At 38.8% G+C, this 12693-nt stretch overlaps 1 protein-coding gene across 13 annotated transcripts in view; it reads left to right on the top strand.

Moving 5' to 3' along the window:
* CLASP2 (cytoplasmic linker associated protein 2) overlaps positions 1 to 12693 on the top strand; it is a 158989-nt gene that overhangs the window by 128237 nt on the left and 18059 nt on the right. For all 13 annotated transcript variants that reach the window (XM_053669047.1, XM_053669050.1, XM_053669048.1 and 10 more), the window contains 5 exons: positions 923 to 1066; positions 2090 to 2233; positions 3391 to 3497; positions 5235 to 5388; positions 11308 to 11536. In XM_053669047.1, the coding sequence (XP_053525022.1) occupies positions 923 to 1066; positions 2090 to 2233; positions 3391 to 3497; positions 5235 to 5388; positions 11308 to 11536 (778 nt within the window). The remainder of the gene's footprint in view (positions 1 to 922; positions 1067 to 2089; positions 2234 to 3390; positions 3498 to 5234; positions 5389 to 11307; positions 11537 to 12693) is intronic.

Raw genomic sequence — 12693 nt, 5'->3', positions numbered from 1 at the left:
CAGTTAGTATGTGTTTGGCATCTTGTGTATCTAAGGGCCAGGCACTCTGCCCGGTGCCATTTCCGAGGTGTATCAGTAAAGCCTTAGCAAGCCGTTATTTAGAAATCCTGGAATGTCTGAAGACAGAATTTTTAAAATAGTGGTTTTCAGCCTATTTTCTGCCCCAACATACCTGAAAAAAGGGAGATAATTTAACCAAGACTTTTCATAAGAATAAAAAGGGCTAGTCCTAAGGAAGAAGTATGCTGTGCCCCACCTCCCGCTGACACTGAAGCCTGCACCCACCATGTAGCCACCCTTCAGAAATTCATGGAAGAATAATAAGGCTTTTTAAAATACTTATAACTTGTATACAAATAAGTATTGTCTTTCCTCCAGTGGTAGTTGTGTAAAACTTTTTTGTGACAGTTCTTTTGGAAGGTAATTCTCGCACTTGGTGGACCTATTAAAGAACCTGATCTCATGAGTCTTGCTGTTATACTTGGCAAAAATCCTGAATTGCCCACCTTAGTTACTCACTCGATGTGTAATGCCTTTCAAAACACTTTGGTTCATTTCCCCAAAAGCCCAATTACACTCAGTTGATAAAGACAGGCTCTCAGGGAGTCTAGACAAGAGTCAGCTATAAGCTCCAAATGCAGACTCCAGGAGAGATGTATAATTTTGTCAAGAGAGTCTTCAGCAGTTGTTCAGACATGGGCAGTGAAACATCTGGGATGTAAAAGTTCTACTATGTGTGAAAAACAAAAGTCCACATTGTCATATCCTTGTACCTCAGGTAGGTAGGTGGTTGTTTAATTCTTTATTGTTGTTGTTTTCCTTTTTATTTGTCAAAAAATAATCACCTAGTTGTTTTTTAAGTGTTCTCACTATCGCTCAGTGACCACCTGACTGGCCTCTCTCATTGTGCTCACCTCTGCAGGTGAAGGTTGCTATCCTTAAATATATAGAAACTCTGGCCAAACAGATGGATCCAGGAGATTTTATAAATTCCAGTGAAACTCGCTTGGCAGTCTCTCGGGTTATCACTTGGACAACAGAACCCAAAAGTTCTGATGTTCGGAAGGTATGTTTCAATATAAGGTTTAGAAAATAAATTAGAAAAGCAATTCAGTCATTTTGGATTACCAGTGAAGGAAGCTAATATTTTCAGGACATTACCAGTTAGCATTGATATGAAGACCTTTAAAAAAAATCTCTTTTAAAAATTATGTTAAGTTTTATCCGCTTAATATGATTTCAAATTTAGGATTAAAAAATTTTCCTTGCCATAATCCTCTCAACCTCTAATCTTACCACCATTCAAAGTATTCCAAATCTTTCCCCTTGTATTTACTTATGTATTTCAAATAAGAGCTCACACTTTTCTTGACTTATTAACTGTAGGCATTATTGACTGATCTGTTGATGAATTTAGTCATTATGTATCTGTCTACCTTGGTAAATTAAGATTTTGTGTTCCCGTATTACTCCCACATCCTTTCCACTGGTGTTGGTCGCCAAGGAAGAGATTCACATTTTGACCTGGGAAGTATTCACTCCTGCTCCTTTCTAATGTTTTTAAGTATCTGTCAGAATTTTCAGTATCCCTGCCACATGCCTGTGGCTGCTATTTTCCATATCCTCAAGAATATAGATCATTTATTTTCTGAGAAGCTCCTTCCTACACCTTCTGTTCTTTTCACCATATTCCTGAGACTTCTGTTTACCCCTAATCATTTATTTCCTACATCCTATATTGAGCTCATTTCAATATTTGCTGCAAAAGAGCATGCAGAGTATGAATTTTGTGACCTTTATTTTTATTCATCTTCTCGTAATCATTTGTTAGGAACCTGAGGCACCACCGTACATTAATAGAGTAACCCTGGAACTGTCCAGTTAATTTCTGCTGTTGATTTTTTTAGTTTGTATTTGTTGTATTTCCATATTTCCTTTCTTTCAACAAAGAAATTTTAAAGCATATAAGAACATCTTTTTTATGGGAAAGATAGCATTGTGCTATTGAACAGAAATGTTAATAAAGAAAATGATCTCCTTTGAGTAACCAAAATATGTCCATCTACTTCTTGTGTCCTTTGTTTTCTAGGCAGCACAGTCCGTGCTGATTTCCCTGTTTGAACTCAACACCCCAGAGTTTACAATGTTATTAGGAGCTTTACCAAAAACTTTTCAGGATGGTGCTACCAAGCTTCTTTATAATCATCTTCGAAACACTGGCAATGGAACTCAGGTATTTTTCAATTATTTTTCTTGGCTGTTGCATAATATTATGTTTCTTTTTATTAACAATAATTCTTTTACATAAAGTAAACTTTTGACCCTGGATAGGAATTTTACATCTACATTGGACAGCATTTCCTGAGCCAAAGTAACTATCGTCCTAGAAAGGATGGAATCCTTGGGCCTGTAGTGTTTATATTATAATTTGGTGTACATTAGGGTGGCAGTGAATGGTGGCCACAGTATGGACACGGAAAGCAAAATGTGAACCAGAACTTGGATGAAGACATCAGCTTTGTAAGCCATTAGATTTAGAACATGCTTTTTTAGATCAACTAGTTGTTGAGGATTGGACTGGTAGGATGACTTATACCAGGGTTAACAAGTCAGTCCATACAGGGTAATGCTTAAAAAGGTATGTTCACACTTAATACTTACAGGCTTGTTGGTCCACAGGTGCTTGGATATACTGAATTTTGTTTTGGGGAAATACAGTTTGAGTAAATGAAACATTCCAGTGTTACATAGCAAAATGGTAGAGGATTATTTACATAATATGGCTACAAAATTGAATTTGTCTGTAAAAGACAGGCCTTTGATAATGGGTAAAGGCAAAAATAGATTTACTTATGGCAGGCTTAAGGTAAAGTCTGAGAGTTAAGGTAAAATTAAGAACAATTTCCTGGGACTCAGTTGTCTTTTCAAAAGTAGAAGGGGTTATTTTGTTACATCTCCAGAGAGAGGCAAATTTTTAATATAGTGAGATTTTTATGCCTTTGGTGTCTTGGTGAAAATCATTTGTAAAGCAAACTCAAGGAGGAATAAAATTTGAGCATTAGTAATATATGGAGAAAAGAAATTGGCTCAGAAGAGGAAAGCTAATTTAAAATTATTAACTTGGGATCTATTAAATCTTTGAGGAAAAGATATTGATAATATTTGAGAGTCAGAAGGATGAGGAGAACAACAACAACAAAAAGAATGGATTTTTGAATGGCAAGAAAGGTTTTTCCCTGCAGAAATCAGAGATAAGTACATGAATAATTAAAATACAGATTTTTCAATATGGCTTTTGTATTATTCAACTTCTTAATGTATGTTTTCCTAGGACCCCTTTAGTTGAACTTAACTGTCATATGTTAATATTTAATTGATTCCCTCCATCAGAGTTCCATGGGGAGTCCTTTAACAAGGCCAACACCACGTTCACCAGCCAACTGGTCCAGTCCTCTTACTTCTCCCACCAACACATCACAGAATACTTTGTCTCCAAGGTAATAAAGGGGTGATTGTCTGTCATGGTTTGTTATTGCAAATTCCCATTATTAGAAAATAGGCATTAATATAATTCCAGCTGATTTCCACTTGACTTGAAAGTCTTAGACACATAGAAACTTAGTAGATTAAAAAAATATAACATTTATTTCAAAAGTAATCCTTTAAATTATAATAATGCATACAATATAGAATTTTTTAATAAGTCAAAAGGAAATTTACACAACTTTCTAAATTACTGGTTGTTACATTGAATAGCATAGTTTCTCACATTGTACAAATTCAGTAAATTGCAAATTCTTTTAGTTATACTACTCAGTACAAAGGGTGAGGTTAAGTTATTACAGTGATGGATATTTAGATCTAAGTTGGCCTACCACTTCTAAAAACAGGAAGAAAAATAAGCTTATAGACAAAAAACATAAAAATAGAGAATAGAAAAGGGATAAGTATAAAATGACATTATAAATACTTCTTAGGAAAAACTGTAACTGTGACATTTGTCCTTAATATAAAATTTAAGAAATGTATAATTTCACACACTTGAGCAATTCAAGCATGGGCTATATTTCAAATGAAGTTTTTGACTTATTAATGAACTAATGTTTCCTTTTTTCTGTTCTTTTATATAATAGTTTGCATAGTAGTTCATACTTAACAGTTATTTGCTTGATTTTTTGTTATTAGCCATATATACCATAGAATGTTTCATCATATTCATTACAATTATATGATACTACATCAGCATCTAAGAAAAATACATTGCAAATTTATCATCCAGCCTGTTTCTTCCATGCTATATAAATGTAACAATTTTAATAGCTACATGCCAGCCTCAGTTGAATTTTAGAATTTGATTATAGAATTCATGTCAGTAATCTGTACAGTGTTAAAACTTCTTTGCCTTCTTACAGATTTGAATAAAATACATTTATCTCCTGTTCAAGCATTGCTATTGGTGTGAGTTAATCACAGGAATTAGCAAACTTTGTGTAAAGGGCCATGTAGTCAATATTTTAGGCTTTGTGGGTCATGGGGTCCTTGCGACCTCTACTCAGCTCTGATGTTAGAGGGTGAAAATAGCTTCAGACAACACCTAGATAAAGAGCATCTCTATGTTCTAATATGCTTTCATTTATGCACACTGAAATCTGAATTTCAGAAATTTTTCATGTATTATAACATATTATTCTGATTTTTTTCAACTATTTAAAAATGTAGCCCTGGCTGGTGTGGCTTAATTGGTTGAAGCATCATCCCATAGACAAAGATCTTGGATTCGATTCCCAGTCAGGGCCATGCATGGGTTGCGGGTTCAGTCCCTGGTTGGGGCATGTACAAAGAGGCAACCAATCAGTGTTTCTCACTCTGATGTTTCTCTTTCTTTTTCTCTTCTTCCCTTCCGCTCCCTCTAAAATACATAATGCCCTTGGGTGAGGATTAAAAAAATACTTTAAAAAAGCATTCTTAGATTTCAGGGGTCATAGTTTGCTGGCACCCTGGTTAATGAGAATATTTTTAGAGGTGAAAAGACAAACTTGTTGTTAAGTTGTTAGAGTCACTGTAAGCTGCCCTCAATGGGTGGACATGTCCTTTAACCATTTATAGCTGTTGGGTTTTGTTTTGCTTTGGGGAATGTATATTCTCTAACCCCATCTTTATAAGTATCCTACATAATCTCCTCAAATGTGTTTGTAAACCATACATAAATAATAAAAGCTGTTCCTTTTTTATAGTGCGTTTGATTATGACACAGAAAATATGAACTCTGAAGATATTTATAGCTCTCTTAGAGGTGTCACTGAAGCAATCCAGAATTTCAGCTTCCGTAGTCAAGAAGACATGAACGAGCCATTGAAAAGGGACTCTAAAAAAGATGACGGCGATTCAGTGAGTGTTGGGGTCTTCTTACACTGCCGACTTCTTCATTAAGAGTTTTGGTTGTTTGTTTTTTTTAACTTTGCTTTCTGTCATTTTCACATACAGTTTTCTAGGGGTCAATCACAAATATTTACTGCACATCTACCATAGTCTTAGATTTAGAAGGCATATTTATGCCCGCATGGTCCTTGTAGATTTTCAGATAGAGCTGAGAGTACTGTGGAGTTTTAGGTTAAAATGTGAAGTGAGCCTTGGCTGGTATAGCTCAGTGGATTGAGTGCAGGCCTGCAAACCACACGATCGCGGTTTGATTCCCAGTCAGGGCACATGCCTGGGTTGCAGGCCGGTTCCCTGCAGGCCAGTTCCCAGCAGGGGACACACAAAAGGCAACCGTACATTGATATTTCTCTCCCTTTCTCCTTCCCTTCCCCTCTAAAGATAAATAAATAAAATTTTTAAAAAATGTGAAGTGCATCTATTTTAGATTAAGTGGTCAGGAAAGGCCTCTAGCAGAAGGTGACATTTGCATTGAGATCGAAGTACAGGAGAAGAGAATTCCTTAAAAGAAACAGCAAGAGCAAAAGCAATTAGATGAGAAAAGGCTGCGTGTAGTTTATGGCCAGGGCAAAAGCCAGTGCAGCCAGAGCATCATTAAAATGGGGGGAGCCCTAGCCAGCAGGGGCTCATTTGGTTGGAGCGTCATCCCATAAACCAAAAGGTCGCAGGTTTGATTCCTGGTCAGGGCACATGCCTACGATGTGGGTTCAGACTCTGATCAGGGCACATCACATACAAGAGGCAACTGATTGGTGTTCCTCTCCCTCCTTTCCCCCCTCTTTAAAATTGACAAGCTTGTGCTTGGGTGAGGATGCAAAAAATACTTTTAAAAAGATGGGGAATGGCATATGGGCCAGATCACACGGCTGTTGTAAGACAAAATAAAGCATTTAAAATTTTTTTCTGGTAAGTGTAGTGATAGTGATTTGCATTAGCAGTCGTTTGTATGGTTCCAATAACAATACTATGATCTAGCTGATACTGGAATTACTGTGCATTTATATACAGTAATTGTTGCTTCTGCTATTATACAAAGAGCAGTTTTTACTATACTAAGACTTTTCTCTGATGGTTTAACTTTTCTCAAAACAAACCATCCCACTCCTTCCTAGGGAATCTCTGGTTTCCCGGTGTTTGCAGAATTGTGGAACCTTGCAGTGCTTCAGCACGTCTCTGTAAAGGGTTCCCTCCTCTGCCTTCTTACTTCTCTCCTATTGGTCTTTGTCCCCTCATACCTGTCTGGAGGATGGGTCTGGTAAACTGTATACTAAAAACCAGCTTGCCACTCACATTTAAGGTTTCCTGTCCCCAAAGCTGCATGTGATAGTAATGACAGGTTAGTAACAAATCACTGCTTAATTGAAAGGTTTTTTCCCCCCAAGGTAGAGCACATTGTGGGGAGCTCAAGTAGTGGATTCTGGCATGGGTTTGAATCTTGGTTCCTGGCAATTATTAGTCATATTGTCACTCCTGAGCCTCAGTGTCTTCATTAGCAAAATCAGGGTATTACTGCATACTTTTGAAGTTATTGAAAGCATAATAAATCACATGACTTCATCCAGCCCACACCTGAACTTTTCTGATCTCCAGATTTGTACATTAAACTGCTTGTTTGAACTCATCATTTTTCCTTTGAAACTCTTCTTTCCTATCTTACTTGATAGCAACACTGCTTTCCTTAGCCACAACCCTTGGTCAAAGGAGTTGCTCTTGTCTCATCTCTCATTCCTGTCCTCTACACTCAGTCTCCGCGGTGTCTGTCCACTGTGTCTTCAGAATGTATCCAAAATTCAGCCACTTCTCACCACTGCCCTTCTGTTTCCAGCCCTCATCATCATCATCGGGGCTCTCACCTGAATTATTAAAATAGGCACCTCACCAGCCTCCTTGATTTTGCCCTTGGTTTCCTGGAGTCTGTTCTCACTCCTCTACTCACAACTCAGAGGTCCCCATCTCAGAGTAAAAGCCAGAGTCTCCACAATAGACTTTTTTCCCTTGTTACTTCTCAGGCTTTATCTCCTACTCCTTTCCTCCTCCCTGTTCACTCCTCAGCCACACTAGCTCCGTACTGGTTCTGGAGCACCCTGGGCATGCTCGTGCCTCCAGGTCTTTGCCTTGGCTGTTCCCTCTGCCTTACACATGCTTCCTCCAGATTATCCCGTGGCTAAGTTCCTCACTTCCTTCAAGTCTTTACTCAGATGGTCTCTTAGTAAATCCTAGTCTTGACTACCCGATGTCTGCATTCATGATTCCTTTACTACCACACTGCTTTTCGTGCACTAATCACCTTCTACCATACCATATACTTCACTTATTCATCGTGTTTTTGTAATGTCTCTGTCCCTTCACTAGAATGAAGTCTCCTCCAGGGTAGACATCATTCCCTCTTTTGTTAATTAATACATTCGCAGTGCCAAGACTGATGCCTGGCATGTAGTAGGTGGGCAGTAAATATTTGAAGAATATTCGTAAAGTGCCCAGGTAATGGCTTGGCACATAACTGCTTAATAAATGGTGTTGATACTGATGGTGGTGATTTTTTTTTTTTCAGTTTTCTTGTTTTTAATCATTTTTTTAATTACAGTTAACATACAATATTATATGAGTTTCATGTGTACACCCCAGTGATTAGATACATAATTTACTAAGTGATCATCCCAGTAAGTCTCATACTCATCCGACACCATTTATAGTTAATGACTATTATTGACTATTATTGACTATATTCCCTGTGTATTCCCATGACTGTCCTGTGACTACCAATCCGTTTTTTAATCCCTCCACCTTTTTCTCTCATCTCCCTGCCCTTCTCCCTCTGCTAACCCTCAAAATGTTCTCTTTATTTATGAATCTGTTTCTGTTCTACTTTTTCATTTTGGTTTTAAGATTCAGTTGATTAATAGATATGTATTTATTGCCATTTTATTATTTATATTTTTAATCAGTTTTTTTCTTCTTCTTAAAGAAAACCCTTTAACATTTCATGTAATACTGGTTTGGCAGTGATGAACCCCATTAGCTTTTTCTTATCTGAGAATCTCTTTATATGTCCTTCAATTTAAATGATAGCTTTGCTGGGTAGAATAATCTTGGTTGTAGGTTCTTTTCATTGCTTTGGAATATTCTTGCAATCCCTTCTGGCCTGCAAAGTTTCTGTTGAGAAATCAGCTGAGTCTTATAGAGTGCCCTTGTAAGTAACTAAATGCTTTTCTCTTGCTGCTTTTAAGATACTCTTTCTGTGTTCAGCCTTTTGAATTTTAATTATGATGTGCCTTGGTGAGGGCCTTTTTGGGTTCATCTTGTTTGGGACTCTGCGCTTTCTGGACTTACATGTCTGTTTCATTCACCATGTTAGAGAAGTTATCAGTCACTTTTTCAAATAGGTATTTGATTTCTTGTTTTCTTCTTTTCCCGGGGCCCCATGATGCAAATGTTGGTACTCGAAGTTGTCCAGAGGCTTCTTACACTGTCCTCATTTATTTGTAGTTTTTTTCTTTTTGCTGTTCTGATTGGGTGTTTTTTGCTTACTTACATTCCAAATCACTGATTTTATTCTTGGCTTCATCCAACTCTACTGTTGATTACCTGTAAATTATTCTTTTTTTCTTTTTCTTTGTTTTTTTTTTTGTAAATTATTCTTCATTTCAGTTAGTGTATCCTTCATTTCTGACTTTTTTTAATGGCTTTTATGTTCTTTTTTATGCTTTTGAAATTCTTACTAAGTTCCTTCAGCATCATTATAACCAGTGCTTTAAACTTTGCTCCTAGTAGATTGCTTGTCTCCGTTTTGTTTAGTTCTTTTTCCAGAGTTTTGTTCTGTCTTTCACTTGGGATATTTTTTTTTTTTGTCTTCTCAGTGCAGCCTTCCTGTGTTAGTGTCTGTGTATTAAGTAGAATTGCTGTATCTGCTAGGCTTAATAGTGTGGCCTAGGGTAGTAGGTGTTCTGTAGAGTCCAGTGGCATAGCCACCCCTTCAGGTGGGTACTTCAGGTACACCTCCCCATGTGGGCCATGTACACCCTCCTGTTGTAGTTGAGCCTTAATTGCTGTTGGCACATCAGTGGGATGGGATGGGGTTTATCCCTAGGTCTACCAGCTGAAAGGACTGGCTTCAGCCACTGTAGAGGATCGCCTGTCCAGGGGCCCACCCCACAGAGCAGAACTTCAGTGGGGCACCAGTGCCCATAGAGTCTGTCCCTTGAGTGTGTCACTTGTGGAGGGGTGTGGTAGTGATGCTTCAACATGGCCTGAAACTGTTCACCTGGCACACACTCTCTCAGGCCTCCTAGGAAGCACAGCCCAAGGTCAGCCACCACCTGTGTTCTGCCAGTGGCCATCCAGCACAAGTTGCAAAGCTATCTGCAGATCACTGCTACTTGTGGTGAGCTTGAAGGTGTCCAGGAGAGGCCAAGCTGTGAATCAAAGCTGGCCATCTTTAGTGCTGGGTTTGGGGCCACTTAGCAAGACACTGGAGTGCGCTGAGGCCAGATACTGCTTATTTGAGAAAATTTAGGAAAGCCTGAGTGAAACATGAGCCAAGTTAGTCCATTCATATGGAAAAGCCACTGGACACATTTTGGGTTGGACTGCTAAGTTGGATGGGGTGGGATCTCAGGTAATCACAGGGTCAGGGTGAACAGTGTTAGCCAGGTTGATGGAGACTCAGATGTGCTGCCCATCTGCCTGGTCTGTGACAGGAAGACTCATCAAAGGATCACTGGCCTCTGCCAGCACTTGTGTCTGGGAGATAGCTGCCCCTCCAGCTGTTGCCCTGATGTCAGATAATTCAGTCCTTCCCCATATGTCCCTGGTGCCCCAGCGATGGCTCGGAGAAAGTAAGTCCTAGTAAGTCTGGACACGGGCCCTTTAAGCAGAACTGCCCAGGACTCTGGAAGCCCTCAGTCTCACTCAGCCACAATCCCAGCTGGTTTTTACAGCCAGAATTTATGGGGACTTCTCTTTCCAGCACTGGAACACCCTGGACTGAGAGCTTGGTGTAGGGCTAGGATCCCTCACTCCTCAGGGGACCTCCACAGCCGAGATAGGCTTTCCAATTTTTATCTGCTGCCTGTGGGTGTAGGACCCACCCATACATATTTCTGACCTTCCTACCAGTCTCCATGGGGCGGCTTCTTCATATCCTTAGTTGAAGGACTTCTGTTGAGCCAGATTTCAGGCTATTCTGAATGAAGGTGATTCTGTACTTTAGTTGTAATTTTGACGTGGTTGTGGGAGGACATGAGTACCTTGTCTGACTATTCTGCCATTTTGACCTAAAGTCAGTGGTAATGACTTTGATACTGGTCTTAGTATAGGTGTTAGTATTGCTATTTTGATGAGTATCTTAATGTATACAAACTACCATCAGGCATCTTTCCAAAAGTCATACAGTTTCTTATGGCCTTTTTTTCCTTCAAAGCAGGCTTTTTAATTTGGTTTTCTTATACTTTGTTGACATATTATCATTGTATAATTTACTACCTTACTAATGGAATCCGACAGCTTTTAGTTCTTTGTTGCTAATGAAAGTCATTTTGTATCTTTAGCTGGTATAGAGAAGCTGTTGCTAATCACATAGTATATATTGTTTGGTCAAACCCTTGGCTAGGACACTGTAAGAATCTTCAGAGAGAGTATTCTTTTATGGTTTTTATTTGCCCTCAACAGGTTTCTTCACAACTTTACTATGAGCTTTGACATACTGAATGTAAGTTTTAACTCATATTGATTTCCATTACATAATTTTTCCTTGCTGGTTATCGTTACCTTTTTAAAATAGCCTTTTAAGCATTAGGGAAACATTTTTTTAGAAGTTTAAATTGTTACTTGAATATGAGTTAATTTGCTATGTCTTCCTCTTCTCGTTACTAGATGTGTGGTGGCCCTGGGATGTCCGACCCAAGAGCAGGAGGTGATGCTACTGATTCAAGCCAAACAGCCCTTGATAATAAAGCTTCGTTGCTCCATTCCATGCCTGCTCACTCCTCTCCACGCTCTCGAGACTATAATCCTTATAACTATTCAGACAGCATCGGTCCCTTCAATAAGTCTGCCCTCAAGGAAGCCATGTTTGATGATGATGCTGACCAGTTTCCTGATGGTATGTTCTGGGTCATAATGCTGCTACTGCCTGTGTTTTAGTGGACTGGTGATCCATGAAGCAAAAAAAATATGTATGCTCTTTTTGGTAACCTAAAAAAGTAAGAATCTTTGGGATGGTAATGTTGTTGTTTGTATATCTTTTTAATATATCTTATTGATTATGCCATTACAGTTGTCCTATTCCCCCCCTTCGTTCCCCTCCACCCTGCACACCCAGTCCCCCCTTTAGTCCATGTGTCACAAGTTCTTTAGATTCTGTATTTTTCATAGTATTCTTGCCCTCGTCCTATCTATTTTCTACCTACCAGCTATGCTACTTATTCTCTGTACCTTCTCCCCCCTTCTCCTCCTCCCTCTCCCCTGTTGCTGACCCTCCATGTGATCTCCATTTCTCTGGTTCTGCTCCTGATCTAGCTGTCTGCTTAGTTTGCTTTTGTTTTAGGTGTGGTTGTTAATAGCTGAGTTTTCTGTCCTTTCACTGTTCATATTTTATCTTCTTTTTCTTAGATAAGTCCCTTTAACATTTCATATAATAAGGGCTTGGTGATGGTGAACTCCTTGAATTTGACCTTATCTGAGAAGCACTTTATCTGTCCTTCCATTCTAAATGAAAGCTTTGCTGGATAGAGCAATGTTGGTTGTAAGTCTTTGGATTTCATGACTTGGAATACTTCTTTTCAGCCCCTTCTTGCCTGTAAGGTCTCTTTTGAGAAATCAGCTGACAGTGTGATGGGAACTCCTTTGTAGGTGACTATCCCCTTATCTCTTGCTGATTTTAGAATTCTCTCCTTCATTTTAATCTTGGCTAATGTAATGATGATGTGCCTTGGTGTGTTCCTTCTTGGGTCCAACTTCTTGGGGACTCTCTGAGCTTCCTGGATTTCCTGGAAGTCTATTTCCTTTGCCAGATTGGGGAATTTCTCCTTTATTATTTGTTCAGATAAATTTTCCCCTTATTGTCCTTCCTCTTCCTCTTCTGGTGCCCCTATAATTCAGATGTTGGAATGTTTAAAGATGTCCTGGAGGTTCCTAAGCCTCTCCTCATTTTTTTGAAATCTTGTTTCTTCATTCTTTTCTGTTTGGTCCTTTTTTTCTTCCTTCTGGTCCACTCCCTTGATTTGAGTCCCAGTTTCCTTTTCATCACTATTGGTTTCC

This window comes from Artibeus jamaicensis, unplaced genomic scaffold (genome assembly GCF_021234435.1).
Source record: "Artibeus jamaicensis isolate MK-2021 breed Jamaican fruit bat unplaced genomic scaffold, CSHL_Jam_final contig_519, whole genome shotgun sequence".
In the NCBI taxonomy this organism is placed as follows: Eukaryota; Metazoa; Chordata; class Mammalia; order Chiroptera; family Phyllostomidae; genus Artibeus; species Artibeus jamaicensis.
Note: the sequence above shows the minus strand (reverse complement) of the source record. Positions and strands in the feature narration are given on the sequence as shown.